Source organism: Ptiloglossa arizonensis, chromosome 11 (genome assembly GCF_051014685.1).
Source record: "Ptiloglossa arizonensis isolate GNS036 chromosome 11, iyPtiAriz1_principal, whole genome shotgun sequence".
NCBI lineage: Eukaryota > Metazoa > Arthropoda > Insecta > Hymenoptera > Colletidae > Ptiloglossa > Ptiloglossa arizonensis.
In genome coordinates, this window is record NC_135058.1 from 9,246,756 (window position 1) to 9,274,550 (window position 27,795).

Here is a 27,795-nt window from a genome sequence, read left to right on the forward strand (position 1 = left end):
CGATAACGAGGGCTCCAAGGCTGGCGGTAATTGCGAGAGAGCGTCGAGTATATTGGGCGCGTAACAGACCGCGAAGATCATCCTCACCGAGAGTGGAATCGTGTTACGATTGCGAGAGGGAACCAACGGTTATCGATACCGCGGTAACACCGAACTACGGTTCTTCCTCGAGACACCCAGAGACCGATCGTACAACATTTTTCATCGCGTCGATCGATTCTCCTCACGCGCGTGCGTACGTGCGTACGAAATTTGCGAAATTTTCTATCCGGCTAAAATTTCGAGCAACGAATAAAAGATAAACAACTCTCCGTTCGTTACTTGTTGAACAAAAATTTGAATCTGGATTATGGAGTGAAATATTCCCCGACGAACGGATGAAAATTTAACCGTTCAATCGAATAAACGCGACGCGAACGAATCGTTATTTTTTATTCGAATCAAATTTTTCCCGTGTTGACGCAGACATTACCGATTTATCGAGAAATAATTTATAGTGCGCCCGCGCTCGACGGTACGTTAACCGACGCAGTATTATGATAAAACTGGTGCACGTAACTCGTAATAATAATATCGATTAAACGTCGAACACGACGTCCGACATCTTTTCGGTTGTACGCAGCGATACGAACATCGTTTCAATTTCAATTACAAAAAGAAAAAAAGAACTTTCACGGTACGTTTCGCGCTTTTATTTGCATTTAGTATTATCGAAGACCACGGTTACCTACGTTCTACTCTTGTTTTTCATCCGTTTTACGCACAAGGGGAAAATATTGCGAGAAACGGCCCCAGCGAAAAAATTAATAACACCGGGAATATTTCTACAAGCACACTTTTACATATTACACCGCGTTGTCTTTGACGGAATAAAATACAAACCAAAAATTAAAAGAACCCCGAAAAAGCGAGTATGCAAACCTTACCGATGCAAACGTGTCGTTAAAACGAAACGAACGTACACCCTGAATCAAATCTACAAAAATATCAACAACCATTCGTTCGATCTACAATTCTAGATACCGTTAGGTCGAAGAGGACAAGATACCGCGAATACTTTGGTTAAACGTTGGGCCGAGGGACCGTGACACGAGGTATCGAGGAACATCGATCGAGGATCGTTTACTCGGCGTCGAAGTGTTCGAATTCCAACGAATCGCGCGGGCGTTCTACGGTAAGCCGAGGAGCGGACCAGAACGTGTAAAGAAAAGTCGGTTGGGTACGCGGGACCACACCGTTACCGTTCCCGGTACCGGTTAGGTTTTTTTCCCCAGCCACCCGCCCTCTTTCCCTCTTTCCCTCTTTCCCTCTTTCCCTCTTTCCCGTCCGCCACTTTATACCTCTTCTAGCGTCCGTCGAAAACATAATTGCACGTACAGTACGTACTCGTGGGCGAAGTACGGTTAAAGCACTCGTTGTACCCTTCACGCGCACGGAAAGTTACACGCGTGTAACGTACCTGTAATACACGGGGTCACGTCGCGAGTACTCGTGTCGTCGAGTACGTTGTACCGTACACGTTAAGTTGCGTACCGCCGGCACGGTGTACACGGTGCAACCGGGATTAGGAACAGTCGTTGAAAGTGCATAATTTAAAGCATCGTGAGCGCGCGGTGGCGGTGTACGGTGGGTGGACCGGGTGGTGGGGGGAAAAAATAATTGTACGAGAAACGAAAAACGACGGTGGGGGACAGTGACGCGTTTCGAATTGTTTTCAACCAAGAGGAGAGACCAATGGTCTTCGTTTCTTCGTTAGTCGCGGTAAATCGGTAACAGAGATAGATAGATAGATAGATAGAGAGAGAGAGAGAGAGAGTTAGAGTGCACGTGTGTGCATCGAAATAATTTTAATCGCCGCGAACGCGGAGCGGGTAATTTTTGCCGTTCGTTCGTTCGTTCGGCGCGATTGGATTATTTATCTACGTCATTAAATCCTTCAAAATCCCCCGACGGAAGCAGCACCGAAACGGATAAACGGGGAAAAAATGCCCATCCACGTTTATTTGTTTATTCGTGCCGATAGATTGCACGTTTGAACTTCAACGGATAATCCGATTGTTAACTCGACATTTCGATAAATGATTTGTCTGCGTTTCAGCGGAGAAATATTTACCGGAACGCAAAATACGGGGGCCATAAATCTCGGTGCATATTATTGTTTCATCCGTGATAAAACAGCGCCGCGCTGACATAATTTCATTTGCGCAGTAAACCTTAATTACGACACGCGAAAAATAAAGCGCGTCTCTCGCTCTCTCTCTCTTTCGTCGGTGTTCCTCTCTCCCCACCGGTGTCTCGTGATGTTCGAAAAACATCGTCTCCCCCCCTTCGACGTCGTTTTGATAATTTAATCCGTACGTTTAATCCGGCGCCGATTCGCGTCCACACCTCGAAGGAGCAACGCGTTCGAAAGAGGATGAGAGAGGGGAAAATAAAAAAGAAAGAAGACAGAAACAAAGAAGTGGGGGAAAGAAAGAATAACAAACTGAATAGATACAACGCCTGTTAATGTTTCGAGGTACGGTAGCTACACGTATGAAACGATGCAAAACAATTAAAAGAAAAAAATAGATATTTCATTACAAGACGGATTAATTAACTGTCTCACCGCGCAATCTGCACAGTGTTGTTATAATTTTTCACGGCGAGTTGAACAAATGGGTATTGACCCTTTGTACTCGAGAGACGACCCTCGGTCGCCCCTTAATTCGGTGTTCTTTTTCGATCGTAATCATAATCTTCGTATCTTGGAATTCAAATTGGAATTTAAATATTACACTCGTGCAAGACGAGTAAACACTTGTAGGTAGAGTATTAAAATAAAAATGTTCCATTCCGGAGGAATTTTACGATTTAGAGAATTTTATCGAGGCACCGGTTTCTGGTAGCAAAAAAGAAGAGTTTCGAGTGCAAAGGGTTAAAAAGGTAGGACACTTCGTAACCGTGCGATTCGAACACCGAATCCCTGCAATCCCCCGGAGAAATTCGTTTCTAATTCGAAATTCCTAGGTACAGATCTCTATCGTCTCATCCCCCGCCCCCAATCTCTAACCGAAAATAAACGCGCGAGAGAGAGAGAGGGAATCGTGGAAAAAAAAGAAAAATATAGAACGAAGAGAGAAAGAGAGAGAGAGAGAAAGAGAGAGAATAAAATGACCAAATGAAAAAAAGAGAAAAAAAGAAAGAGAACGAAATATTTCTACTCACGTGTCTCTCCTCGGTCGAGCTGAGACCTGTAACGAGACAAATGCAAACAATCGTCAGTCAAAAAGCCGTGCGGAACGTTTCCAACGGGTGGAATGATTTTCATGCACCACGGTCTCGGCGTGTCGAAGAACGGGCGAGGGGTAGGGACCGCGGTGGTGCGAGAGGGGGCGGCGAGAGAGAATTTAAAAAAAAAAAAGAAGGAAAATCGAGAAAAAAAAAACGAGAGAAAAAAAATCGTCAAAATCCCGACGACCACCGCGCGCCACCGATAAAATGTTAATAACGTGCCCATAAAAGGGAGGAGATACAGGAACGAGAGAGGTCAACGGGGAAAGGGGTACGCGTATACATACATACACACATATATATATATAATATATATGTACACGCGTGTACGTATGCGTGGGGGTGTAGGGGGTGGCGGTGCGGATAGGTGGTCGAGGGGGCGACCGGCGCCCGTATAAATGATCTTCATGCATATTTATGCGCTTTTCGCTCAAAACCGCCGGTGTCCGCTAACAGGGTGACGCAAACACGCTTCCCACCCCCTCCCTCCGTCCCTCCCACCCTAGCCCACCCCTACGTCGAAAGCGGATACCCGAAAAGCGCTTTGAAAATTTCCAGCCGAGCGAGCCGAGCCGAGCGAGCCGAGCCGAGCCGCACGCTCTCTCCCGCGTCACGTCGGCTACATATTTTTTTTCCCATCCCCCACCCACCCATCCATCCACCCACCCAACTACCCCCACTCCGGTGCACCGAACGTTTCGACCGGCCCGCGGTTCGGTGGTCCCCGCCATCCCAGTTTTCGGTGGCCGCGCAGCGCCTCTTCTCTCGGTTGGTCGACTCGTGCTCTTTTTTTCTTTTTTCTTTTTTTTTTTTTTCCCACCGCCACCCTACCGCCCCGTTCCTATGAGGAGGGGGCAGTGCGCGCGGGTATCGTGAAAGCGGGATCAAACGGATGACGGTGACAAAAAGAGAAAAATCCGCTCCGATGGTCCCGACCGTTTCGCGACGCCCGGCTCGTTCTCTCTTTCTCTTTCTCTCTTTCTCTCTCTCTCTCTCTCTCTCTCTCTCTCTTGGGCGAGATTCGTTATATCGCGGCGAGAGGGAGCTAGGGCGAGGAGAAGGGAGCTGAAGCGAGGGTGTGTGGAGGGGGCAGGACGCAGCACTCGAACGTGACCAAAGGCCGGAATTTCGTTAATTTCTTTTCCCGCCGCGTTGCCCACAGTGGTGGCAATTAAAATCGTGTGAAAGGGCGAAAGGTATGCGTATAACGAGTATTCCGGGGTTTAACGATTCCCGCGGAACGGGCGCAGGAGGAATTCGATCGTGAAAGGGAGGAGGAGGAGGACGAGGACGAGGACGAGGAGATGGTGGATAAGGGAAGGGGCACACGGTTTCATCCCCCTTCGAGAGGGAGGGTGATTTTGCGGTTTTTCCGAACGGTCGAACGGAATGGAGGATACGACAACACACGCTCACCGCCGAAAGAAGCGTGGAAATTAACCGGTGGTAATCGTGAATTATAATTGGCTGATTTTCAACGCCATTCGATCTTTTTCCGACGATGAACGACAACGAACGATGGAGGTACGCGAGCATCAACACCCGAACGCGACTACGCTCCCCGGATTCTTGTACCTGCGATTAATCCTTCGACGCGCGCCCTTCTAGGCAAAAGAAACGTACAAATTTACCGGTGGTAATCGTGAATTAAAATTGACTGATTTTCAACGCGATTCTCGTAAAAAAGAGTCGAACCATCTCTATAAAAATGGAAACTTCTCCACGGTGTCAAGGGATCGGTCAAGGAATTCGTCGAAGACGTACGAAAACCATCTTTCTGGACCGTACTACGAGGAGCTGGAAAGAAGTCACCTGTCAAAAATTACAAATGGTATTGGCTCAATTTTAATCTGTCTTCGATGATCTGCGACTGAGCAGAAATTCATCGACGCTATCTACATCCTCGTTCAACGTTGCATAGTGTTTCTAACGTTACTATAGATTTCAGTGACACTACGTTCCTTTTAATCCAGATGACATCTTTTCAGCTGCCCATAGTAGTAAGTCGTTGACTAAGTTCTGCGGATCGCTCGTTGATCGTGCTAAACGACATCCAACTTCCATCTTTTGCCGATTTTCTTTCGTTTCTCGAAAATTGGCTATTTGGTTATAGTCGAACGTACCGATAAAGTTTAATTCTCTAACGAAAAAGGTTTTTTTATCTCGATTCAAAACGAATCCGTAACGTCAAAGGGAACGAAAGTTATCGCGTAGCACGATACTGCTACGCTGCATATCGCTAAAGCTACTCCACACGCGATAACAAAGTTAGGATGGGAAGTCCTCGTCCTGTCTACTTTCCGGACGCTGCACCTTTGAACTATCATCGGTGTAAATCGATGGAACACGGTTCGAAGGAACAACACTTCAAAAATCACCAAGTGAAAAAATAACAGATCGACGATCATTTCTCATCGTAACGTTACTTAACGGTTCACCCCGCATTAGAGTTCGTTCCTTGTGAGCGCTTTAACACTTCGAGAGGTGAATACTTCCGGTACGGAAGCAATCCGCGTGAACGATGGAATATATTTTTGCGCGTGTCGACTCTGTCGTGGTTTAAGTTACGACAGGTAGGTTAAGTTAAGTTACAACAAGTTAAGGTACGACTGAGTTACAATTGTAATTCTTTTACGCCATATTGAACAACACGAGAAAGCTATTTTCGAACATATCGTGGACGATCAAATTATTACGGACACTTGCGTAACAAAATATCAACGAGTATGTATTATTTTTATTAAAAGTGAAAGCTTTAAAATAGTTGCACTACGAATTGAACGCATTTTCCATTCCATTCGGGACCAAACTTTGAATAAGTGATAATTTCAAAGTGTTCGTAATAATTTAATGGTTCACTGCATCTCCATAGTCTACACTGATAGTCTTCAGCGAACTTCTAAATGCATCAGCACTTTGAAACTACTAATATATACAACCAAATATTAACACGTACATACTTCTTTCATTAAAAGTAGAAGCATCAAAATAGTTGCAACACGTTCCTACGAATTTTCCATTCCATTCTTGACCAAACTTTGAATAACCGATAGTTTCAAAGCGTTTATATAACAATCCGATCGTCCACTGTCCTCTGGACCTCTAAATGCATCCACGGCACTTAAACGATCAAACAAACGTTACGAGATCGGCGTATCACTGACCAGTGACCACTATTCAACACATAAACTAAGAAAAATGTTCCAATTGCAATATTTAACCGAATAATTTTAAATAAGTGTCCGCAGAACTTGTTCAACGACCTGGTGATAAGTTAGCTCGCGACAAAGTGAATGAAAAAGGAATCGAGTACTCACCGCCGTTGCTCTTTAAATCGTCGGGCTGGCCACGATGCAGTTCCGGTTTACCAAGCATCGAAAGTGGGTGCGCCGCTGTTGTACCGGGTGCTGTGGCAGCTCCCGGCGTCAGGCCAATACCAAGAAGAGTGGCAGAGGCGGAAGGCGGCACCGGAAGTCCAGCAGCTGGCCCTAGTCCCGGAAGTCCGGGTAGGCCAGGATGAGCGCCTATCGCCGCCCCCGGTGGCAGTTGCTGAGCATGCATTTGCTGCAGCAATCTTGGTATATCGGGTCTCTGTTGCTGAAACAGAAAGAGCGGCTGTCAAAGTCGCTGAACTTTAACGGTTAACACCAGTGATATTACATATAAGCCAATGTAAAATATAGGGTGTCGGGAATATCGGTAGCACAGAGTGTTCGCGAAACGTGTGGTCGAACTTTACCAACTCGTTCATAGAGATAAATACACAGTTAAGTGTAATACAAAGAAAAAGAGGATCTGTTCGAAGCGTGAAAATTTATCAATGAAAAGGTGCTGGTGTAGTTGGACCGGGTTGTTCAAACACACTGTGCGTACCCGAGGAAAAATTAGATTCTAAGTCGATGTAAAATATAAGGTGTTGGGAATGTTGGGAGCACAGGGTGTTCGCGAAACGTGTGGTCGAACTTTACCAACTCGTTGATAGAGATAAAGACGCAGTTAAGTGTAATGCAAAGAAAAAGAGGATTTGTTCTTGCGTGAAACAATGCTGGTGAAGTTGGACCGGGTTGTTGAAACACACTGTGCGTACCCGAGGAAAAATTAGATTCTACGCCGATGTAAAATATAAGGTGACGGGAACATCGAGGATACAGAGCGTTCGTAAATCGTGTGGCCGAACTTTACCGATGTGTTCGACGACGTACAGGTTTCTGTGATCTGTAGGAAAAAGTATTCGAGTATCTGTTCTGGTGTAACATTTTCGTATTGGTGGAGCACTGCTGGTACAGTCCGGCCAAAGAGTTTCGACGCACTCTGTATATCGGCGAAAATATTAAAATCCGCTTTTTGGATCATTGAACGAGGATTCGAGCTCGGACCTTTCGGTTGCCAAACGACTGCTCCATTAGTGAAACTATCCGGGCTACGATGATAGATATCCATCGTGAAAAACGAGTCACCGTCGACCGTACGTGCGTTCGAATTGAAAGTTACAGGGGGATACGTAATGCCTGTATTAATTAACGATAATATTGAATTAATAGAAGCAGTCCTGAGGCGTTCCCTAGGTGATGCAGGCAAGGGGGAAACTAGCTTAATAACGATTATAGTTCGAGTAATGGCTAAAACTGCAGTTACCTGTTCCAGTAACAAAACTGATTCGTTATAATATAAGGGGTGTACCAAAGAGTTGTTGCCAAACTTTCGGTACATGGAACCCGTTAAAATTAACACGAAGTACACACCGTTCGTCGTTAAAGTTTGGCATCGAGTATCTTTTCCACACCCTGTATATTCTAGCTCGTAAGAGACACGAATGACGAATCGCAAGACTTTTTTTTGCTTCTATACTTCAATTTCTATTTATATTTATTCGCTTAAAATGTCATTATAAAACCGTACGTCGCGCAGAAATATGAAAAAAAAAAGACAATAAAAACATAATATACAAGGATAAAGAAGTATCGGGCGTGCAATTGGTGCGGTAATAAATTTTCGAATTATTGCGCTCTCGAACGTCTAAATAATCTATAAAAGCTCGTTGGATTATTCCCGACCGTGCCATTGTTAACGTTTGCAAACGAGATTAAAAACAACGCGTCACACACAGAGAGAGAGAGAGAGAGAAGTTCACAATCGAGACACGGTGGTCAACGCGTACCCAGATCCGAAGAAATTCGTTTTTTCTCCCCGCTCCGAAACCGTGCATTTATTCGCCGTTAGCATCGTTGCTCGAAATTGCTCGACTCGCGTAAGAAATCCTCCCACATCGATCACACGCGAGGAACCGACGACGCATAAAATATTATCCACCATCTGCGTCAACAAAGCGCCTTTATTGCTTTCAACGCTGTCTGGCAGAGCGTGCTTCTCGAAAAAGCAAAAAAAAAGAAAATAAGAAGAGAAAAGAGAAAGAAAGGGGAAAAAAAATGAACGTCTCTCGGAAACGAACGTCGACGAGCGTGCCCTCTCCACCCTCTCGGCCTCCGCCCGTCGCAGCTTTCCGTTTCGCACCGATCCCCCACCCCCTCTCCCTCGAGTTTCGTACGGGGGCCCGGAGACGCGGGAAAAAAAAATTGTTGCGCGTCAAAAGCCCCTCGCCGGAAGTCGAGTGGCCGCAAGGCAAATTGCAAGCTACATCCGTGGAGAGTAGGTGCACGTGCGTGTGTGTATAGGGCGCCGTAAATACGTCCCCAGGGGGTAAACTGTGCTGCGGGAAGACCATACGAGCCGTATACACACGCTTGGTGCCCGACTCCGTTGCCTGCTCGCTCGCTCGTTGGTGAGCGCGCGCCCCATTCACCGACAGTCCAGGAAAATAACTATCGTACACAATCGGGCGACGCGTAGCCCCGAGAGAGGGGTTATTTCGCATAATCCACCCTCGGCGACGAGACCGCGACCCTCGTTCGCGTACCACTGTGTTACATTCGCCCCCTGCACCACCTCCACGCTCGACCCTAAATACCTAAGTGAAATCCACGATAAGCATGATTCGCGCACGTAACGAGTTTACCGGCCTCTGTTATCCCCTCTTGATCTTACATCGGATATCTCCTCCTCCCTTCGCGCCCTCGGTCTCTCTTTCTCGTTTCTCTCTCTTTCTCGTTTCTCTCTCTCTTGCTCGTTTCTCTCTCTTGCTCTTTCTCTCTCTTTCTGGTTTCTCTCTCTCTTGCTCGTTTCTCTCTCTTGCTCGCTTCTCTCTCTCTTGCCCGTTTCTCTTTTGGCGGCTCTAAATTTGAAAATGTTCGAGAGAGGGAAAAGGAGAACGGAAAATAGGAAGTGGGGAAGCGTTTCATCCCGGGCCTGCTAGTGGACTCGTCAGTAAGGCATCCTAGCAGGCCCTGCCTTATACGCCGGGACATTGGAAGATCGGTAAGAGGTCGTATATATACCGATCGGAGCAGGTACGGGAACTTGCGGGAAACGGTTGGTGATGAGTTTCCCTCTGGTGGCAAGCGTGGGTAGCGCCGCCACACTCTCTTTCTCGTTTCTCTCTCTTTCTCGTTTCTCTCTCTTTCTCGTTTCTCTCTCTCTCTCTTTCTCGTTTCTCTCTCTCTCTCTTTCTCGTTTTCGCGCATACACACGTCCCCCGGTGTGCTCTTCGTCGCGGCTACCGTTGGTGGTCCACCGTCACCGTTGCTCGCCGCTCCTTACGGAGAGGAAAACGCGGCTTTCGAGGGAACCGTTGGACATCGTCGGTGGCTCCGAAGGGTCCTCGAGACCGCGGGTTCGTTTTCACCCTTGTTACGGCTCGGCTCGTGGAACGTCGGGACTGCTTTTCTTTCCAGAATGACGTTTCTTGGCTTAACCATAACGAGCGAGCGAGAGAACAAGCTAGAGAGAGAGAGAGAGAGAGAGAGAGAGAGAGAGAGAGAGAGAGAGAGAGAGAGAGAGAGAGAGAGAGAGAGAGAACGTGGTCCGAGGTCTTACGATATTCGGTGGAATTCTCCTTTTGATTATTGGGAGTGTTGAAAATAAAATATATTCGAACGTATTTATATAGAAAAATTCATCTCAAAAATATACACGAGACAGTACTGTGCGTCGGAGAACGTTCTGGGAACACGTGAAGTGTTTACTTCACGCTGTACATAAGAATTAGGGGAAATAAGAAGAAGAATTAGGGGATTTACAAAGTAAGTACCCTCTTCTACGATTGAGTTTTGTCCGGTGCTGAGTAAAGTTCTAGGAAGAACGATATATCTTCTCGAGAAATGATATATAAAGTGAAGTGCAGTATAGATGTTTCTTTTCGTAATTCGTAACTTCCAATAGGAAGAAATATTTGGATCGTTTGTTTTTAAGTGTAGAGGGTGTATCTAGTAATTGAAACAAACAGAAGTCTGTTCTTAGCAAAGATGGAAAAAAATTGGAAGGAAAATTCTACATCGTTCAAGATCTATCGCTGTGCGTGATTTTTACCAAAGTGCATCGGTGCAAAGTGCAATTGCACTTGCTTCGTAGATGTACCCCATGGTTTTCTCCTTACACAAATCAATTCCTCGTCTCGTATCGAACAATAACTGATACTCATCGAGATATGTAACTCTACTTTTAACATCTGCAACAAATTTTCGTACATTCCTCCCCGGAAAATTGCATAAATATTTTATTTTAACGTTCGAGATTAGCAAATCTGAAAACTAACTGTAATTCTCCCTTGTTTATCGGGAGAATTATCCAACGATTTATCCAATTATTGCATAACCTTCGAAAAGAAAAGAAAAACTTTAAAAAAAACTTAAAAATTACTCCACTCGCTTATCACCGCGCTGTGGACTCAGCAAACGTGACGATTCCCTACGATTATTTTTTTCCTCTCCACTCTCGTACACTCGCACGTGCCATTTCCGCAAAATGCGAAACAGACGTGAACAATCGCGAAAGAAACCCCGGAAAGAATATCCTCCACGAACGATAATCGTTTCCCTTTTTTTTTCACCGACTATGCAAGAACAACACGTCCTTGTTGAAATTCAGCATCGAACCCCCTCCCTCCATTGAAACGAATGGAGAAAAAAAAAAAAGAAACAAACTCACCGGCATTAATACGCGTTTTGCGTAAACTCGTCGAAAACACGACAGCCAGCGGTGAAGGGGGGGTTGGGGGTTGGATGGTCGTGCAGAGACGCAACACCACCGCGACGCGTGCGTTAATAATACACTTTATTAGCCAGAATTTCCACCGTTCGTTTCGCTGAACGTCAAACAATACACCAGAGACCCCGACGAACGCGATTCTACCCCCTCCCCCTCTCTGCGTTCCATTACCGTGCCCCACGCGCTTGAATTCCGAGCGAAAAATTGTTCACACGATACGCAACCGTTTTTATCTCCGGGATTATGCAACGTTATCGTTTGCGCGCGATATCGCGCCTCTCGCTCGCCCCGGTCGTTCCAGCCCCGTGAAAAAACCCCGCTCTTGATTATAATTCGACGCTCGGATTCAACGACGCCTCTGCGCGCCCACCCCCTTCGTGCACACGCGCGAACAAACAAGCGACGAGCCGTGAATACGGTCTTTTTTTTCCATTACAGAGAGAGAGAGAGACAGAGAAAGAGAGAGAGAGGGGTGGGTGACGCAAAAAGAAAATAAACAAATAAAAAAAGAAAAAAAAACGTACCAGATCTCGGTCGTCGAACGAGCAATAATTGTATAATGCGGCAATAGCGTACACGACGCGCGTGCGGCAAATGCATCGACCATCGGCGCGATACGGAAGCGAGGGGATAGTCACGGTTTTATTTTCGTTGGGAAATCGCGTTTCATCGGGGACAATTACTCGGTGAGGTTCTCTCCGTGCGTTTGAAAAAAAGAAAAAAAGCAGTTCGACCAAGTGCGCGTAGGGGTTCCCTATCGATAAACACAATGGATACACGACCGTCGAAAATCGTGGAAGTAGGGGGTCGAGCGTAACCCGTTCCCTCCTCGACGATATTCAATTCGTATTCGAAGCAACGAGAACGGGACCACGTAGTTCGTGGCGGTGCCAAACGAAACGTAATAGTCCCAAACGAGGTTTAACGCGCTGTGAATAATACGCGGGGATGAGGTGGGGAGGAAGAGCCAGGCCCGAGGGGTGCGGATCGGTCCATCGCGCCGGTGGCGATGGCGTTTCGTTGGCCCCCGAAGGTGCGAGCGTTCCCCGTACCTGTGCGTTCGAATACGTGTCGGGGAATATCTACTCCCCTCCCCTCCCCAGACGCGTCTACCGCTGCCCGGTGCACGACCGAGGGAACGCGCTGCGCGAGAGCGAGCGCGCGACTGCGACTCACGGGGGAGAACGGTGGCGACCGAGAGTCGCGAGGGCCGCAGAGTGGGGGGAGACGACAGAGAGGTCCAATTAGATAGACGAGAACGGGCTGCGAGTGGGGGAAGCGAGAGTTCGGGAGAGAAACACCGTAGGGAGAATTTGCGTTCCACCGTTCCACGGTGTTATTAAACGAAATATTGATTCAACCCCTGTTTACCGAGTAATACATATTCATGGGGGTTGGCGCTTATGTCTATTTGCCTCCGTCGTCCCTTCAGCCTTTAGCCCCTCCTGATTGCGCGCGCGTGTGTACGTAGCACGCGCGCACGCGCGTCTGTGTATGTGCGCGTGCGTACATCGGTGTCTCTTTCGTACGCGTTCGCTCTTTGTTTCCCTGTCTTACTCTGTTCAGTGTTCCGGCCCTACTGGAACCCCGTTCGGCGAATCGTGCAAGTACGAGCGAGGAGTCGCGATGCACGTGCACGTGTCGCACTCCCCGGCTTCACCTTGTACCCTACTATTCGCCGCGGAGAGTGCACGCACCGATTATATCCCCGCGTGCCGATGACGCGTATTACGCAACTGCAGATTGCGGTTCGTGTCGCGACCTCGATCGGACGATTTGTAGCGGTCAGGACTGCCGCGCTCGTTAAATCGAGGACACGCGACGGGCGTCCGATTTCGTCTAGATGGGTACGGACACGGTGGCCGTTGAACCTTCTTTTTTTTTATTCGGTTTGTGTACTTTTCTCGGGAAGGAACTTCCCTCGACGGGGGTGGAAGTCAGTCGTTGGGAGAGTGAATGTCAACGATCGACGAAGAGACGAAGAGACGAAGAAACTCGAGGAGGATTCGTTTTTGGGGAGAGTGTGACGGTTGACCGGTTCGAGGAATTCGGGAATCTTGTTTCGCGGAAATCGAAGAGAGCAAATTTGAGTAAAATTGAATAAATATCGCGCACTTGTTGATAGGTTGCTGGTGTAGTCATGTATGGGATATGTACGGTCGTCTAATGTTGTTTGGAATATGTGTGTACAGTTGTCTATTGCTGTATAAAATATCTGTGTATGGTCGTCTAATGTACGAAATATCTGTATAGAGTGGTTTAGTGTTTTACGAAATATCTACCTACGGTTATCTAATGTACGAAATATCAATGTACAGTCAGCTAACGAACGAAATGTTTATGCACAGTCATCTACCGAACGAAATATTTATGGACAGTCGTTTAATATTGTAAGAAAAGTCGATATACGAATGCTGAGTGTCGAAAAAATATTTACGTTTTTAACAAATTACGAACGGAAGAATAATTCGGTATAGAAATATTAATGTTTGAAGCACAATCGAAATATCAATGTAAGGAGAATTTCTGCACAGATTGATCCATTTGTCATATTTTAACGCGTATCGTTACGACACTTTCGATATCTTCTTATAAACGAGTTCAATAAATATTAATCGTTCACGAAATATACCTAACTTCCACCGTCGAACGATTTAATTCCAGCAGGATTATCGAAACTTCCATATTGCTCGTAATATTGTAATTTATAGAATGTATAATACACTCGCGACTGACTGCAATACCATTTTCGCTGAATATTTAATTCGTATAATGTAACGCTTTTTACATCGTTGCACACCTTACTAAGTGGTGCGAAATTTATTCCCCGTTCAAAATTTCTTGTCGCCGACCGATTACAAAATACGGTCAATTTTTCAAAATTACTATTCATATATTTTATGAACGATCACCCCCACAATTTCCGCGACAGGCAGGAATTTTGCAACGTCACGTATCATTTATACAAATTACGGTATAAACGCGGTACTTGTCATTTTCTAGGATCTCCCAATGACAGTGTCGCTACTTAAAAGTTTACAATTTCGAGTTTAAAGTGCCAATTACCGCTGACCACCACGGCAATTAATATGTTAAATTTTGAGTTGAACTAGCCTCCGGGGTAGATACACTTGAAGATTTATCATAATTGATAACGCGACTAGACCACGAATTTTACGTATTCGAAAAGTATGCTAATACAGAAGTATGCAGAATACATTTCACAAACTGCTATAATAATATTAATATTCTATTTCGTATAATTCCGTTTCTGCATGCGTTTAGCATAACATGTTTTTCATATTTTCGTACGTCACGCGTGCATAAAATCTCTAACGATAACGAATTGTATTTTTACCAGTATTTTAAACTACTTTCGATGGTTTCGAATCATCCTGATCCTCGATCGTGGTGTCGCCTCTAAAAGCTATTATTATTCTAAGGTAATTAAAAAATTGTCAAGTATTACAACGAACCGTGCACTTTGAAAACCTAGAGACACTTTGGAAGACTACATTTTACGATACTCTTCAATTCCATCGATATAGTTTCCAATTTCAATTTACAAGAATAATATTGTTTTAAAAGCACGTTGAAAAACCAGTACGGCCAGTACGGTTAAATTCGTTTATTTTCGTGAAATGTAGAAACAACCAACAGTGAGTATTCCTTTAAACACAGGATAATATTTAACAAACAATATCCTTTTGTGTAATTATAACTCACGAAATGTTATCATGGAGAAATTCCGGGGCAACGAAATTCTAAAGTGAACGATTCCAGCGTGTAATTAGTTTCCATACTTTATTTTTTTTCTCTGAAAGTATCACGGTGATAATAACTTTAGATGTACAGATTTCGAGCGAAACGTTACTAGGTGCTGTTAACCCTTTGATTATTCCTCTGATTATTCCGAGTAAAATTCTAAAACAGTAACAAAGTGTAGTATGGAAAACTTCGCGTAATCCAAAGAGTTACGAAAAAGAATTTACTTTGCGGTGTGTTCAAAGCGGAAAAGTAATTCCGGAAGACAGAAATAAGCCACAGATATCGCACTATATCGAATTAGAAAGTTTAAATTACAAATTCCATTTCTTTCGTCACAATCTAGATTAACTAAATAAACGAATTACCAATAACATTAAGACCTCCCTTTCAGTAGAACAAGAGTTCGTTTTTCAGACGCTCCAAAGTAAAAATCTCTGAAATTTATTGCACTCTTGAGTAAAAGCAACGCTTGGAGTGCAAAAGGTTAATATAAACGATTCTAGAAACACGTAAAGAAAAAAGAAAAAATAATTACACGGTTCAATTTCTATATTTTTCACAAAATGTGTCACCAATGATAAATTCCCCTACTCGGTGTCAAGGGCGGTAGCAACGTTAGTTGCACCGTGTTTCTCGGCCCGATAAAACGACGAATTCCCGTGCAAAGCGACGAAACGTGGAGGATATCGTGACTATTAATGGAAATAAGAAGACTAATTCAACTGTCGAGGAGCGTCGTACATTTGTTCGGGGCGCGGTATCGAGGAGCCAAGGAGTTATTCAAGTCGCGCGCGCGCGCTAGGACCAACTCGGCGCTCGATTATACGCGCCGCGACGACTGACTGTCAATTTCACCGCGAGGATGGTGACTATGGTCGTCGTCGATGCCTATGAGTATGAGACGAACGTTTTCCAGCGGAAGTCCGTCGCGCGGTACACCCAGACCGATGAAAAGAAAGGATGCGTTCCTACGGCGGTGTAAGCACGACCAACGTCCGTTTTGGAAGTCTGTTATGTAAATTAGAGTTCGCTCGGCGACTGGATAAACGGACGCGATTATAATTTCACGAAGAAAGAAAGAAAGAAAGAGAGACAGGGAGAGAGAGAGAGAGAGAAGCAAAAACGAAAAAAGAAAAACTTCGTTTAAGTAGAAGGCATAGTCCGCATGCACACGATCGGTCTGTGCTCGGATAATGGGTGTGCATAGTGATTCATACGACTTGATGACTAAATTACCCGCGAGAACCAGTCACACGAAAAAATTGTTTGAACGAGTTTCGAAAGAGCCGTGTAATAATAATTAAAGGGGACGCGCGATACTATAATCAGTTTTTTGCGAGTCTGTTTTTTGTTTTTCTTTCTTTTTCTTTTTTTTTTTTTTTGCGCGCGGAGAGGAGACATCGAGACACGCACGTCATCGTCACCGGTTTTTCGAAAAACGAAACGCCCATTTCCGTGCACGGAAAGAGATTTTGAAACGAGATTGGAACGCGGGGCGCGAGGTCCGAGGTTAACGAGATTCATCTTTTTTTTTTGGTGAAAATATTAACGCAAATTGTTCGAGAAACGCGCGATTTAACGGAAGAAAAGTTTCGTTAAGTTTGAGAATTCCTTAAATAACACTCTTTTTAGCGGGTCGGTTTGGTCCGCGTACCGAGAAGATCGAAAAAGTTCTGTGAAACCATGTTACCTTTCCAGGGTGCGGTTTCTTCCCTTCGACGAGATACATTTAAAGTTTCGGGGACAAGAACGATCCCAAACGCGTGGAACTCAAATTTTTAACTTTGTCGCACAGTCAGTGGATCGTGCAGGAGAATTTAGTCGCGTTTATTATGATAATTTACGTTACGGAAAGATAATATATTGTTAGGACCCGATGGGTCGAAAGAGACCCGAGGGACGCACCAGAATTCGAGCGAAACCTAACGCGATGGAAACATTCGTGCTGTATTAGAGTTGTCAAAGTTCGTTAAATCGTGCTATAATGAGGTGGAAACCGTGTTATAATTGTTGCAATTTTTGCAAACTTGTTACACGAAAACCGTGTTACAAGAGGGTTAAGTGTACTTAAAAGTGTCATCGAAGAATCACTTCTGGAATAACGTCAACTTCGACTAGATCGGAGTAGGTTAGCAAATTCGGTGAATTAAAAAAAATACTAATTTTGCAATCGATTCCTTCGAGAGACAGTAATAACGAACGTTTCAAAGCCTCCAGAATTTCTACAGTTCGATGGAATTGCAATCTTTCGGTGAATAATTTCAACAGGGAGCATCGCGTGTCCCTGAAAGAGATTTATAAAGTTGAGAAAACTTATTTAAAGCGTCGCGGGTGTCTTCTCCAAATTCCCCTCAGTTATTAAACTCGTGAGATTTTGAAACTGGCATTCTTCACTGGCAAACGGCTCGAAACCTTTTCGTTAACGAAGTCTCGCCGCTGTCGCGGTGCAAATGTTTAGATATATTGGTAAAACGGTAATTGGACTTACGCTCATTTATCCAAGATTCGCTCCGGGGAGAATAATAACTTTACACGAGGAGGGTACAATGATATACGTATATTCGTTAATACGCAGAAAATAACTCTCCGACTCTCGTATGTGGGTCAGGAGAGTTTCGAGTCAAAAATTTACGAACAAAACGATTCTAGATGACGTGGATCGCTTCTATAATTAATTTCATAGCTTATCTAAAATTGAAGAAGGTAGCTCGTATTGTACAATGCACAGGTTCGAAAATTAAAAAAGCTCGTCCCGATTCTCGGGTTACTTTCGTCTAGATTCGTTTTCGAAATTATTCAATGAATTGAGAAATTAAATTATCCTCGAATTGGATTTTGCAATATCGAGAGAAGAACGTTGCGAATCTTTGTTCGTTCGACTGGCGGATTGTAAATTGCCCGACGAAATGGGGGATAAGTAACTCTCCGTCAACTATGGGTCTACTTTGACCCGCGCTCTCAAGAACGTCGTCGAGCTTCTAGACTCTCGATGAGTAATTTAAACTGGAAATTGTGTCTTTCAGAATTATGGATAAAAGGAAAAAATAGAAAAGATGGCTAGAACCGGGTCTATACTGACCCATGGTTACCGACGTTCACGAGAAGCGTCGATTGACGGAGAGTTCACCGAATAATATTCTAAAAGCAATACGATTCGAAAATGTGCTTTCAAATTGCGATATTCCAAAGTAACGTGCAATAGAAACGTCGATTTTTCAAAGAATCGATTTTTTTCAACAGAAAAATTGGTTCGATTCAAGAAGCAAACACAATTTTCTCTGTTTCCAAGAAAATCGGATCGTACGAATAAATAATACAAACTAGAGACGACGATCTCGAATTGATTTTTCTACACAAGTAGATCGATTTCTTAGTACTCGATTTTTTTTAACAAACTAATTTAACTCTCTCGATTGGCACCGATTCGAAAAATCATTGACTCGATCTTAAATCGATTTTTCAAAGAATCAATTTTTCTACACAAGTAAATCCATTTCTTAGTACTCAATTTTTGTTAGCAAACTAATTTAACTCTCGATTCTCACCGACTCGAAAAATCATTGACTCGATCTTAAATCAATTTTTCTCCACAAGCAAATCAATTTCTTCGTACTCGATTTTTGAAATAAACCAATTTAACCCTCGATCCACCGATTCGAAAAATCGATGTTTCCCCATGAATCGACACACGTAGCGCCCATCACGGTACACGGTTACCTTGAAATTTCGTTATATACAAGCACCGCACGCTTCCTGTTTTCACGGTTACACGGTGCTGGCAGGGTAGCGGAATAATAAAACGGAGCGAGGAGTTCGACCGAGATACATAGACATAATCGAGAAACGCGAGAGGAATCTCCGAAAGTCCGCGCGGAGTTAATTACAAAATGTACGCTTACCCCTATTATGGAGTTCAGCTCCGTCATCGTGACCTGCTTCGCTCTGTCGACAGCGGATGCGACCTGCTGCTGATGCTCCTGCGATAGAAACGGCAGTATCTGCCCGATGATCGCGTTCAGTCTCTTCGATATTTCGGCCTGGATGAGATAAAAAAAAAACAAAAGAAAACACAACAAATCATCGTGATCCGGCCGCGAGGCACGTCGAACAAAAGAACGCTCGCAGTTGTCTCGTTTCGCTGAAACGCAGTGGGTGATCGCTCGACGCGTGAGAGCTGCGTAGTAAAACGTCCCGGTAACAAAGTGCATAACAGAGGGAAGAAGAAGCATTTTTATCTCGTTTTTCACTCGCGAGCACATGCCTACCAGCTGCCCCGGGGATCGAAAATATTTTCGGCCCCTTTCCGTGAGCGAAATATTTAACCACGGACACTTTTAAGAGACACGCAGGGTTAAAATTAGCCGGTGAAGAATAAAAAGAAAAAAGAAAAAAAAAAGAAAAGAAGAAGAGGAGAATGCACCGTCATCGTGGAATCACCTTTAAAATTTCTTTTCATTCACCGAGACTCGATCTTCCCCATCGATAGCCCCGTAACGATATTCGAGCATGGATTCTAAGGAAGGCTTGTACGATTTTTAGAAAATTGTTTTCTTTTTTTTTTTTTTAAGATAAGTTTTTTATTATTTCTTTTTTTTTCCAGTTCGAGATATTCTTCACCGATCTTTCCGACCTGTTTCTTCGACACTCGTGGTCGTTAGGTAATATTCAATAATAAGGTAGTAAATTAAAATCGAACGACACGACTTGAACTCACGGGATAATATTATCCGGCTCGATTTATTATCTTTGGCGATTCTATATATATATATATATATTTTCGTTGGATTCGGACCAAATTTCACGATAGGAAGATCGAGGACGGGATACACGTACAAAGTTTCGACTGCGCCTCTATGCAGATACCATTATGTCATTCCGGCGTTAAACGTGACCATGAATTATAGCACGAAAAAGACTCGACGTTTGGATCATTTTACCGTTTGTTTTCCCTGTCGTGCGTAACAAGTTTATGGTTCTTTGACTTTTTGCTCCACTTTGAGCTTCGACGTTAAGCTCTCTTATGGAAAATTCAGAGGATACAGTTTTTTGGGTGTATACTAATAACAACCAATAGGGCACGACGTTTCGTAAGGGTGAGTCATTTTGACACCACTGAAGGGGAGCTAGAATTGTACCGAGTGTTTCCAAAATAGGTGATCTAACTTCAGTGGACTCCGCTGGTCGTAAAAATAAAAAAGGATCGAAGGAACGAAACGTGTTTAAAAAATTCTTTCCTTACGAGTTGGAACAACCACTTTCGGTTCGAAAGGGTGTTTGGAAAAAATGGAAATACGTCTCTAAATTTATTTATAGAAATTTCAAATCAATTACGTAATGAATAGAATATTATTTGTTTTTTTTATGTAACTAGGGAAATATCTAATCACTATGAGTAATTTATTTTTAATTGGAATTGTTTTAGAGTATATTTACCAGGCAGAGAAATGTGTTATTTTATTTATCACCTTTGGAATTCAGTTACATTTCCTCCAGAAAAGTATTACCTCGCTAATTGATCGCTGAGTGAGTCAGATTCTGTTCATTTAACGAGGGAAGGTGACGAGGAATCGATCATTTTTACTGTATTCGAAGACCGAGTTCCGAATATACCCAGGATGAGAAAAAAAGAGCAACAGTAGTATTTCCGGTACAATTATCCGGGGAAGACCTCGACCAATTATCGAGGTAATACTATAATCGTTCTTTCTATCGTATAAATCAACTCGACGAAATGAAATACGTAACTGTGTTCCAGGAAATTTTAATCGTGCTTAAAATTATCTCTGAATAATTATTTAAATTCTCTGTATATAAAAAAAAAACACTTATAAACAAAATTTATAACCGTATCATCTATCTAAACTTTTGATCGACCAAGCCTGGAAAATCGATGAAATATCCAAGTAAGAAGATACCATACCCGTAAAAATTTCCTCGAGATCTTCCCACCGTGTATATCACACAGACAGAGAATTAATTCCCCAAAATGTCCCGGTGCGCCCCCTATTCGTTACGACCGCGAAAATATTCCGAAAATCGTATCGTACGCTTCGCGCAACGATCACCGAAAATATTCCAAGTCGGTAGCGGTCCATTTCCAGCGATCTCTTTAAAGCGTTCCCGTGAAACTCCGGTCGTAAACAACCGACGCTTACGAGCCGAGAAACAAGCGTTTCCGAACGTTCCCATAGTCTCCCCTCTCCGCCCGATTAGAACAACCTCCGCGAAACTTCGGCTATTTCCGAAACACTCTGTGTATAAAAAGAAACGAGGAACAGGCGGTCTCGCGCCACGTCGTGCCGCGCCGGTTCGCGAATCAAAGCCCCGCTTTTGTTAACGGGAATACCTTTCCGCGCGCGAGCAACATCCGCCAAACATCGGGGGCAAGAAATACTGATCTACCCGTCGCCTTCGTCGCTTTCGTCGTTGTCGTCGTCGTCGTTGTCGTCGACGGCGGCGCAGAATACACAAACACGCGAGGCGCGTCGTATCCGTATCCACCGCGTACCGAAAGCTCTGTATTTCTAGCGCGTGCTCTCGTCGACGAGGCGCGTCTCTATTTTTGTCGCACCTCGTAAGAATCCCCGGAGCTTCGCGGGAATTAAGCGACGCGAGAGCGGACATAAGGTGGATGATTAACGAGACGCGGGGGATAAAGCCGCCGCGCGACTGCGTTTCGCCGGTTTAACGAGCGATCTCGAGACGGTTTCCCTTCTCCGTCTCTCCCCACTCCTCAGCTTCCCCTACTCCCTCTCCCGCGCCTCGCCTCACCACGGGTTAGCGCACCGGGAACCACGGAAACGAAGCGGGGCGACGAGAAACGCTCGATGGGTGTTTCGCGGTCGGCGTATTTTCGAGCTCGACGCGGCCGAATAATAATCTCGAAAATGTTTACGAGCGCGCCGCTCTCCGGGACGGATTCGCTCGAACTCGAACTCGAACTCGAATTCGAACTCGAACTCGAACTCGGACTCGGACTCGAACGCGTACGCGCACCGGAGCTACCGGTTTATCGAACGGAACGACTTCTCGGAACAACGTCGAAAGTGGCGAGGCCCCCATCTCTACCCCCCACCCTTTCTTTCTCTCTCTCTCACTCATCGCCAACCGTGTGGATTTTCTCGGAGCCCCGTTCCGTGTCGCCGAGTCATCGCGGCAAATGTTTATTCGGCCGTGTACACGGGATAAACTTATCCCGCTTAATGACTTCGGCAAACACGCGACGTTAACCAACGCGCGTCTACGAGCCAAGAAAGAGTGTGCCTCCGCGACCAAGAATACACAGGTGGATAGAACGAGAGGGAGAGCGCGCGATTCCCCTGCGAGAAATTGGTCCACGAGTATCGTAGGCCGGACAATGTTGCGCGGCTAGAGACAGCTGCGAGACGTTTTCTGGTTACAGAAGCCGGTTAAAGGGGAACGGAAGAACTTGAAACTTACCTGTTTGTGCATCTCCACGTTTAGGCCGTACGACATCTCGTAGTACTGAAACAGAGAAAGCGCGAGACTCGTTAGAGTGAAAGTATACATACGAGTTTACAAACTGCGAATCGCGGCGTGCGTGGAGCGATACTTAACGTTAGAACGCACAGGTGTTACGGTATTACGTACCCGTGTATACGGGTACGGATACGACGGAATCAATTGAATCCTAAGTGCGTTCGAATGGATATCCTGTGTTATGGTTTTTGTCGTTCCGTGGGTATTTTTTTTCTTTGTTTTTTTTTTTTCTTTTCTTTTTGTTAGAATGGAGGAAATAAAAATACGAGCGAACAGTCAACGCGTGAATTGTTGATGGAAAAAGTACGATAAAATTCTACGTGTATTCGAGTGGTATCTTTTTCTCGGTTGAAGCGGGGTACCATTTTTATTTTAATAAGTAGTGTAACGTTCGAATTAGAAGTGAAAGCGAAAACTCGATGCGTAGATTATCTCTCGATCGATGTTCCGGTCTTTAGAGTGCCTCGTTAGAATCTAGGAATACGTAAAAGAGAAAAGAGAGCGTGGTTGTAGAATTCGTGAAAAAATTTGTATAATGTAAATAATACAATGGAAGTGAAACGTATAATGAACCAGCACGAATTGGAAAGCGGATAACGCGAAAGATGTAGAATTGTTCGCGTATTATTCGGACGAGTGTCGTTCGTATACATCGCGCGCGAGAATTTAAAAACGCACCTACAACGCAATTGTAAAAAAAAAGAAATTGTACTCGTTGCACGAGCAACAATTTCAACAAGGAGAGCACTCCGCGAAGCAACTTCCGAGATAATTGACAAAGGTATTTCTTTGACAATCTGACATCTCGAATTCCCCGGATTGATCCATTAGCTAATTATTGTCGTACACGTTTCGGATAAACGACGACATTAGAAAGTAACGAAGTAATTTCTCGAATTACAGTTACTTGGACCAAACCGGGGAATAAACTACGGAGCCTAGATTCGTGTATTTTTTCTTTTCTTTTTTTATTTCAAAACTTATAAAAAGAAGCACGATAAATGCATTCCGGTGCAACGCGAGTCTGACTCGTATATGCACACTTTGGCTTACGTCATGCGTTACCGGAGTAGCTCGTTACATTGACGAATGGGTTAATTGCATGTCGATGCTTCAAATCAGCGGCACGAAACGGAGGAGGGAGGAGGGAGGAGGAGTGGATAAAAAAAATGAAAGATATTACGCGAACGTAGATCGTTCGAGTTATACACTCTCGGAATTATGACGAATTAAAGGAAACGGTATAAGCGCCATACGTTGGACGCATGTTCGTCATTACGGTGTAAACGTACCTAGCCGTTTCACCATTTCGTCATTTCGAACGCAGAATGAATTCGATGAGTCGCAGAATTACCAATACCATTCGAGATAGTGGACTTGCAATTATTTTTTTATACGTTGTTATTACCGGATGGACAACCGTTGATGCGAGTACAGGTGGAAAAATAATTGTAGCGAAACGGAGAAAGAAAAGTTTACCGATGATAACAATTGAGAAATATATATATACGAAGTATACGTATATCGTATACTTGTAAAAGAAGACAAAAAAAAAACCGACAACGAACCGTTTTAATTAGTTGTATCTAAAATTATAGGTCTCGACGGACTAAATAGCGAATAGTTTATGGATCGCGATAGAAGGAACGAAAACGCCTTGTGTTATTTTTTTTCTTTTCTTTTTTTTTCCAAATGAATATTTATAGCTGAAAATGCGATTCTTCTTTTGTAGATCGCGCAGCTTCTTGATCCGTAACCGGATGCACTACGCCATCTTGGCTCCGTGCATCCTACGTCGTGTAACGCGGGGAATGAAAATTGTACCTACCGCCATAAATATTTATTTCGGAAAAAAAAAAAGAGTAATAGAATATTATATTCCGTTTCTTTTATCGCGATATGCCGATGTTAATGGTTCGTCGTTGGAGGAGCTTTAAAATTTTTACTCTCGATACCCGTTTATCGCGAAAACGAGTATTCGGAAAAGTAGTATTTGCCTCGTAAATCTCGCCTCCAGGAATACTGATAAAACCCGGCAAAAGTTGAACCCGTTACGGTAAATTTCACACAGCCACAATTGCTAATGTTCATACGTATGTTTCTCCGCGAGACTCGATGTACAGTCAGGATTCTCGATAAGACGACGACTAATTTACTCGAGAAGTTTCGAGGCAAAGTATGCAAGCCGTATAGCTCGTAAACTCTGTAATTCCTCGACCATAAACGTCTATGTACACGTAGTTAACAATTAACGCATCTTGCTCCGCAGCGGATGCGAATATGACATAATTTAAACCAATACAATCGTTACGAGTCGAGCGAGCTCTCCACCGGTTGACGAGAAAGAAAATTATACGAGAGAATTATTTTGCAATCGAATTGCAAGCAAAAACGAAAACCACAATTACAGAGAATCGAAGAAACGAAGCGTATCCTCCTCGTCGTCTCTTCTACGCGTAAACATTCTTTGAGGACGAGAGGGAGATAAATCAGACGAGAGAATTATAAATTGCGATAAAATTGCACCAGAAAAAAAAAACTATTACCGCCCAGAACCGAAAAAACAAAAACACGTGTCACCTTTTTATGCTCATAAATCGTCCTCGTTTCCTACTCTCTCGGTGGGAATACTCTTCGAAGACCAATTATCACCCAGTTGCGTAGCAACGTTCCAAAATTACACAAAAGAAAAACTATAACCAGAGAGAAACAAAGCCTGTTACACCTTTCTATGCTCATAAATCATGTTCGTTTTCTACTCTCGGTGAAAATACCCTTCGAAGACCATCGACGCGCAATTATCACCCAGTTGCGTAGCAACGTTCCAAAATTACACAAAAGAAAAACTATAACCAGAGAGAAACAAAGCCTGTTACACCTTTCTATGCTCATAAATCATGTTCGTTTTCTACTCTCGGTGAAAATACCCTTCGAAGACCATCGACGCGCAATTATCACCCAGTTGCGTAGCAACGTTCCAAAATTACACAAAAGAAAAACTATAACTAGAGAGAAACAAAGCCTGTTACACCTTTCTATGCTCATAAATCATGTTCGTTTTCTACTCTCGGTGAAAATACCCTTCAAAGACCATCGACGCGGAACGATCGTCCCGTTGCGTAGCAACGATCCAAAATTGCACGAGAAAAGAAAAAAAAAAATACTATAATCTACAACCAGAGAGGAACAAAGCCCGTATCGCGTTACCACGCTCGTAAATTACACTCTCCACGTTTTCCACTCTCCGTGGAACACTCTTCGAAGACACTCGGCGCGTACGCGTTAACCGTCACACCCCGACGATAGTTGCAGCGTTCCGAAATCACGCGAATCGTAGAAATGCAGTGAAAAAAAATGGGATTCAAGATCAACGGGACGTCACAACGGTTAAATTTTGCAGAAAGTGTCCGTTCGCGCGGAAATACGCGTCGTAGCCGTGAAGTTGGCAGACGCTTAGCGACAGGTACGCTGGACAATAAGACACGACGACGATTCGGTGTCACGGAGTGGTGGGGGGTAAGGGGGAGTGGCAAAAACAACAATTCCGCGTTTCGTCCCGGCGACGCGGTTGTCGTTAGCGTCGCGACGCCGAGACGAGCCGGAGGGTACTTCCCCGATTGCAAACTGTCTTTCATCGGCTATCAACGGGCCGGTCGTTAGCGCAGACCGCGAAGAGGCGGTCATAATTGCGGTAAACGTGCATTTTACCGAAGAGACCGTTTTGTAGCGTCATTACTTAACAGTCGACTCGGGCCACGGCTCCGGCGGTTGGTCATTTAGCATCGCGAGCGCACGCGCAGTCCAACGAACGCGCGAGCGAGATCGCTATAGCTGGCTAGCGTTAGCACGTTGGCACGCTGGCACGCTGGCACGCTGGCACGGCGGCGGCGGTGGCGGTGGTGGCGGCGGCGGTGGCGGCGGCAACGTCTCTTCGCCGTCGGCAATTTAACATCATTTGCCAGATTTGTCTGTGTCTTGGTTCGTTATTTCGACGTTTTTTCTTCTCGGTTCGCCAGCCCGCGCGCCTCGCCTTACGCCCGAGCGGCTCTCTCCTCCTGCCTCCGCGTCATTAACATCCCGGGTACCATTAATCTCGAGAACGAGCGCGCCGCGCGAGCAACACCGCCGGCCTGAACTATATCTGCCCTCTCGGCATGCGGCTCTCTGCACTTTCCGCGGTAACGCGTTATTAATTATCGTTAATCGCGATAAACTTAATCGAGTCTAGTCGAGTACACTCCAGAGACACACAGGAGCGAACGAGAAAACGACCCGGGCTGTGTACGCGTTTTGCACGGGAGAACGAACCGGGATGAGGGAACGAGATAGCGAATAAAAGAGAGCGAGAGAGCGAGTGTAAGAATCGGCGAACGAGTGTGCGAGTTTGTATATGACTGAATACGAGCGAGAGGGTAAGTGTAAGTGTAAGAGAATCAGTGAACGAGTGTGCGAGTTGGTAAATAACTGAATACTAGTGTGAGTTAGTGAATAATTAAATACTAGTGACAGAATAAGTGTAAGAGAATCTGTAAGAGAGTCAGTGAGCGAGTGTGTGAGTTAGTAAACAACTGAATACGAGCGAGAGAGTAAGTGTAAGAGTAGGTAAGGGAGTCGGTGAACGAGTGTGTGAGTTAGTAAGTGACTGAACACGAGCGAGAGAACGGAAACAAGTGAGCGAGTGAACGAATGAACGAGGAAAAGAAGAATGAATGAATAAGTGAGTAAAAGAGTGAACGAGTAAGAGAGAGAGGTGGCCAGATGCCGAGACAATGAGAGAGAGAGAGAGAGGAGGAGGAGGAGGAGGAGGAGGAGGAGGAGGAGGAGAGACGAAGTGACGGAACGCGCGCGCTACAGAGGGAAGGGGGGAGTAGGAACGAAGGGTAGCAGAACGCGTGCAACACGCTCGAGAGCCAGGTACAGGTTCTTAATTTTACGGGCCATTAGCCCCGTAATTACACGGGCGAATTAATTGCGTCGTAAGTAAGTTATTCCACCCGAGGGAGAAGGGGGTGGAAGCGAGCCACCGGCGGAAAAGGAAGGGCGGAGCGGTTGGTAGAGAGGAGAGCGAGGAGGCGGAGGCGGAGGCGGAGGCGGTGGCGGTGGCGGCAACGGCGAAGAAGGAGAAACGCGGGAAGAGGGCAACAGAGGCGAAGA

General features: G+C 44.8%; 1 protein-coding gene across 2 annotated transcripts in view; it reads right to left on the reverse strand.

Moving 5' to 3' along the window:
• Nucleotides 1–27,795, reverse strand: part of LOC143152913 (protein groucho) — a 103,771-nt gene that overhangs the window by 25,048 nt on the left and 50,928 nt on the right. Inside the window, exons 4-7 of one of the 2 annotated variants that reach the window (XM_076323524.1) lie at nucleotides 22,582–22,626; nucleotides 19,041–19,178; nucleotides 6,591–6,870; nucleotides 3,208–3,233 (exon numbers count right to left, since the gene is read on the reverse strand). In XM_076323524.1, the coding sequence (XP_076179639.1) occupies nucleotides 3,208–3,233; nucleotides 6,591–6,870; nucleotides 19,041–19,178; nucleotides 22,582–22,626 (489 nt within the window). Of the gene's footprint in view, nucleotides 1–3,207; nucleotides 3,234–6,590; nucleotides 6,889–19,040; nucleotides 19,179–22,581; nucleotides 22,627–27,795 lie in introns of both variants that reach the window. The other variant, XM_076323523.1, reaches the window with a different exon arrangement.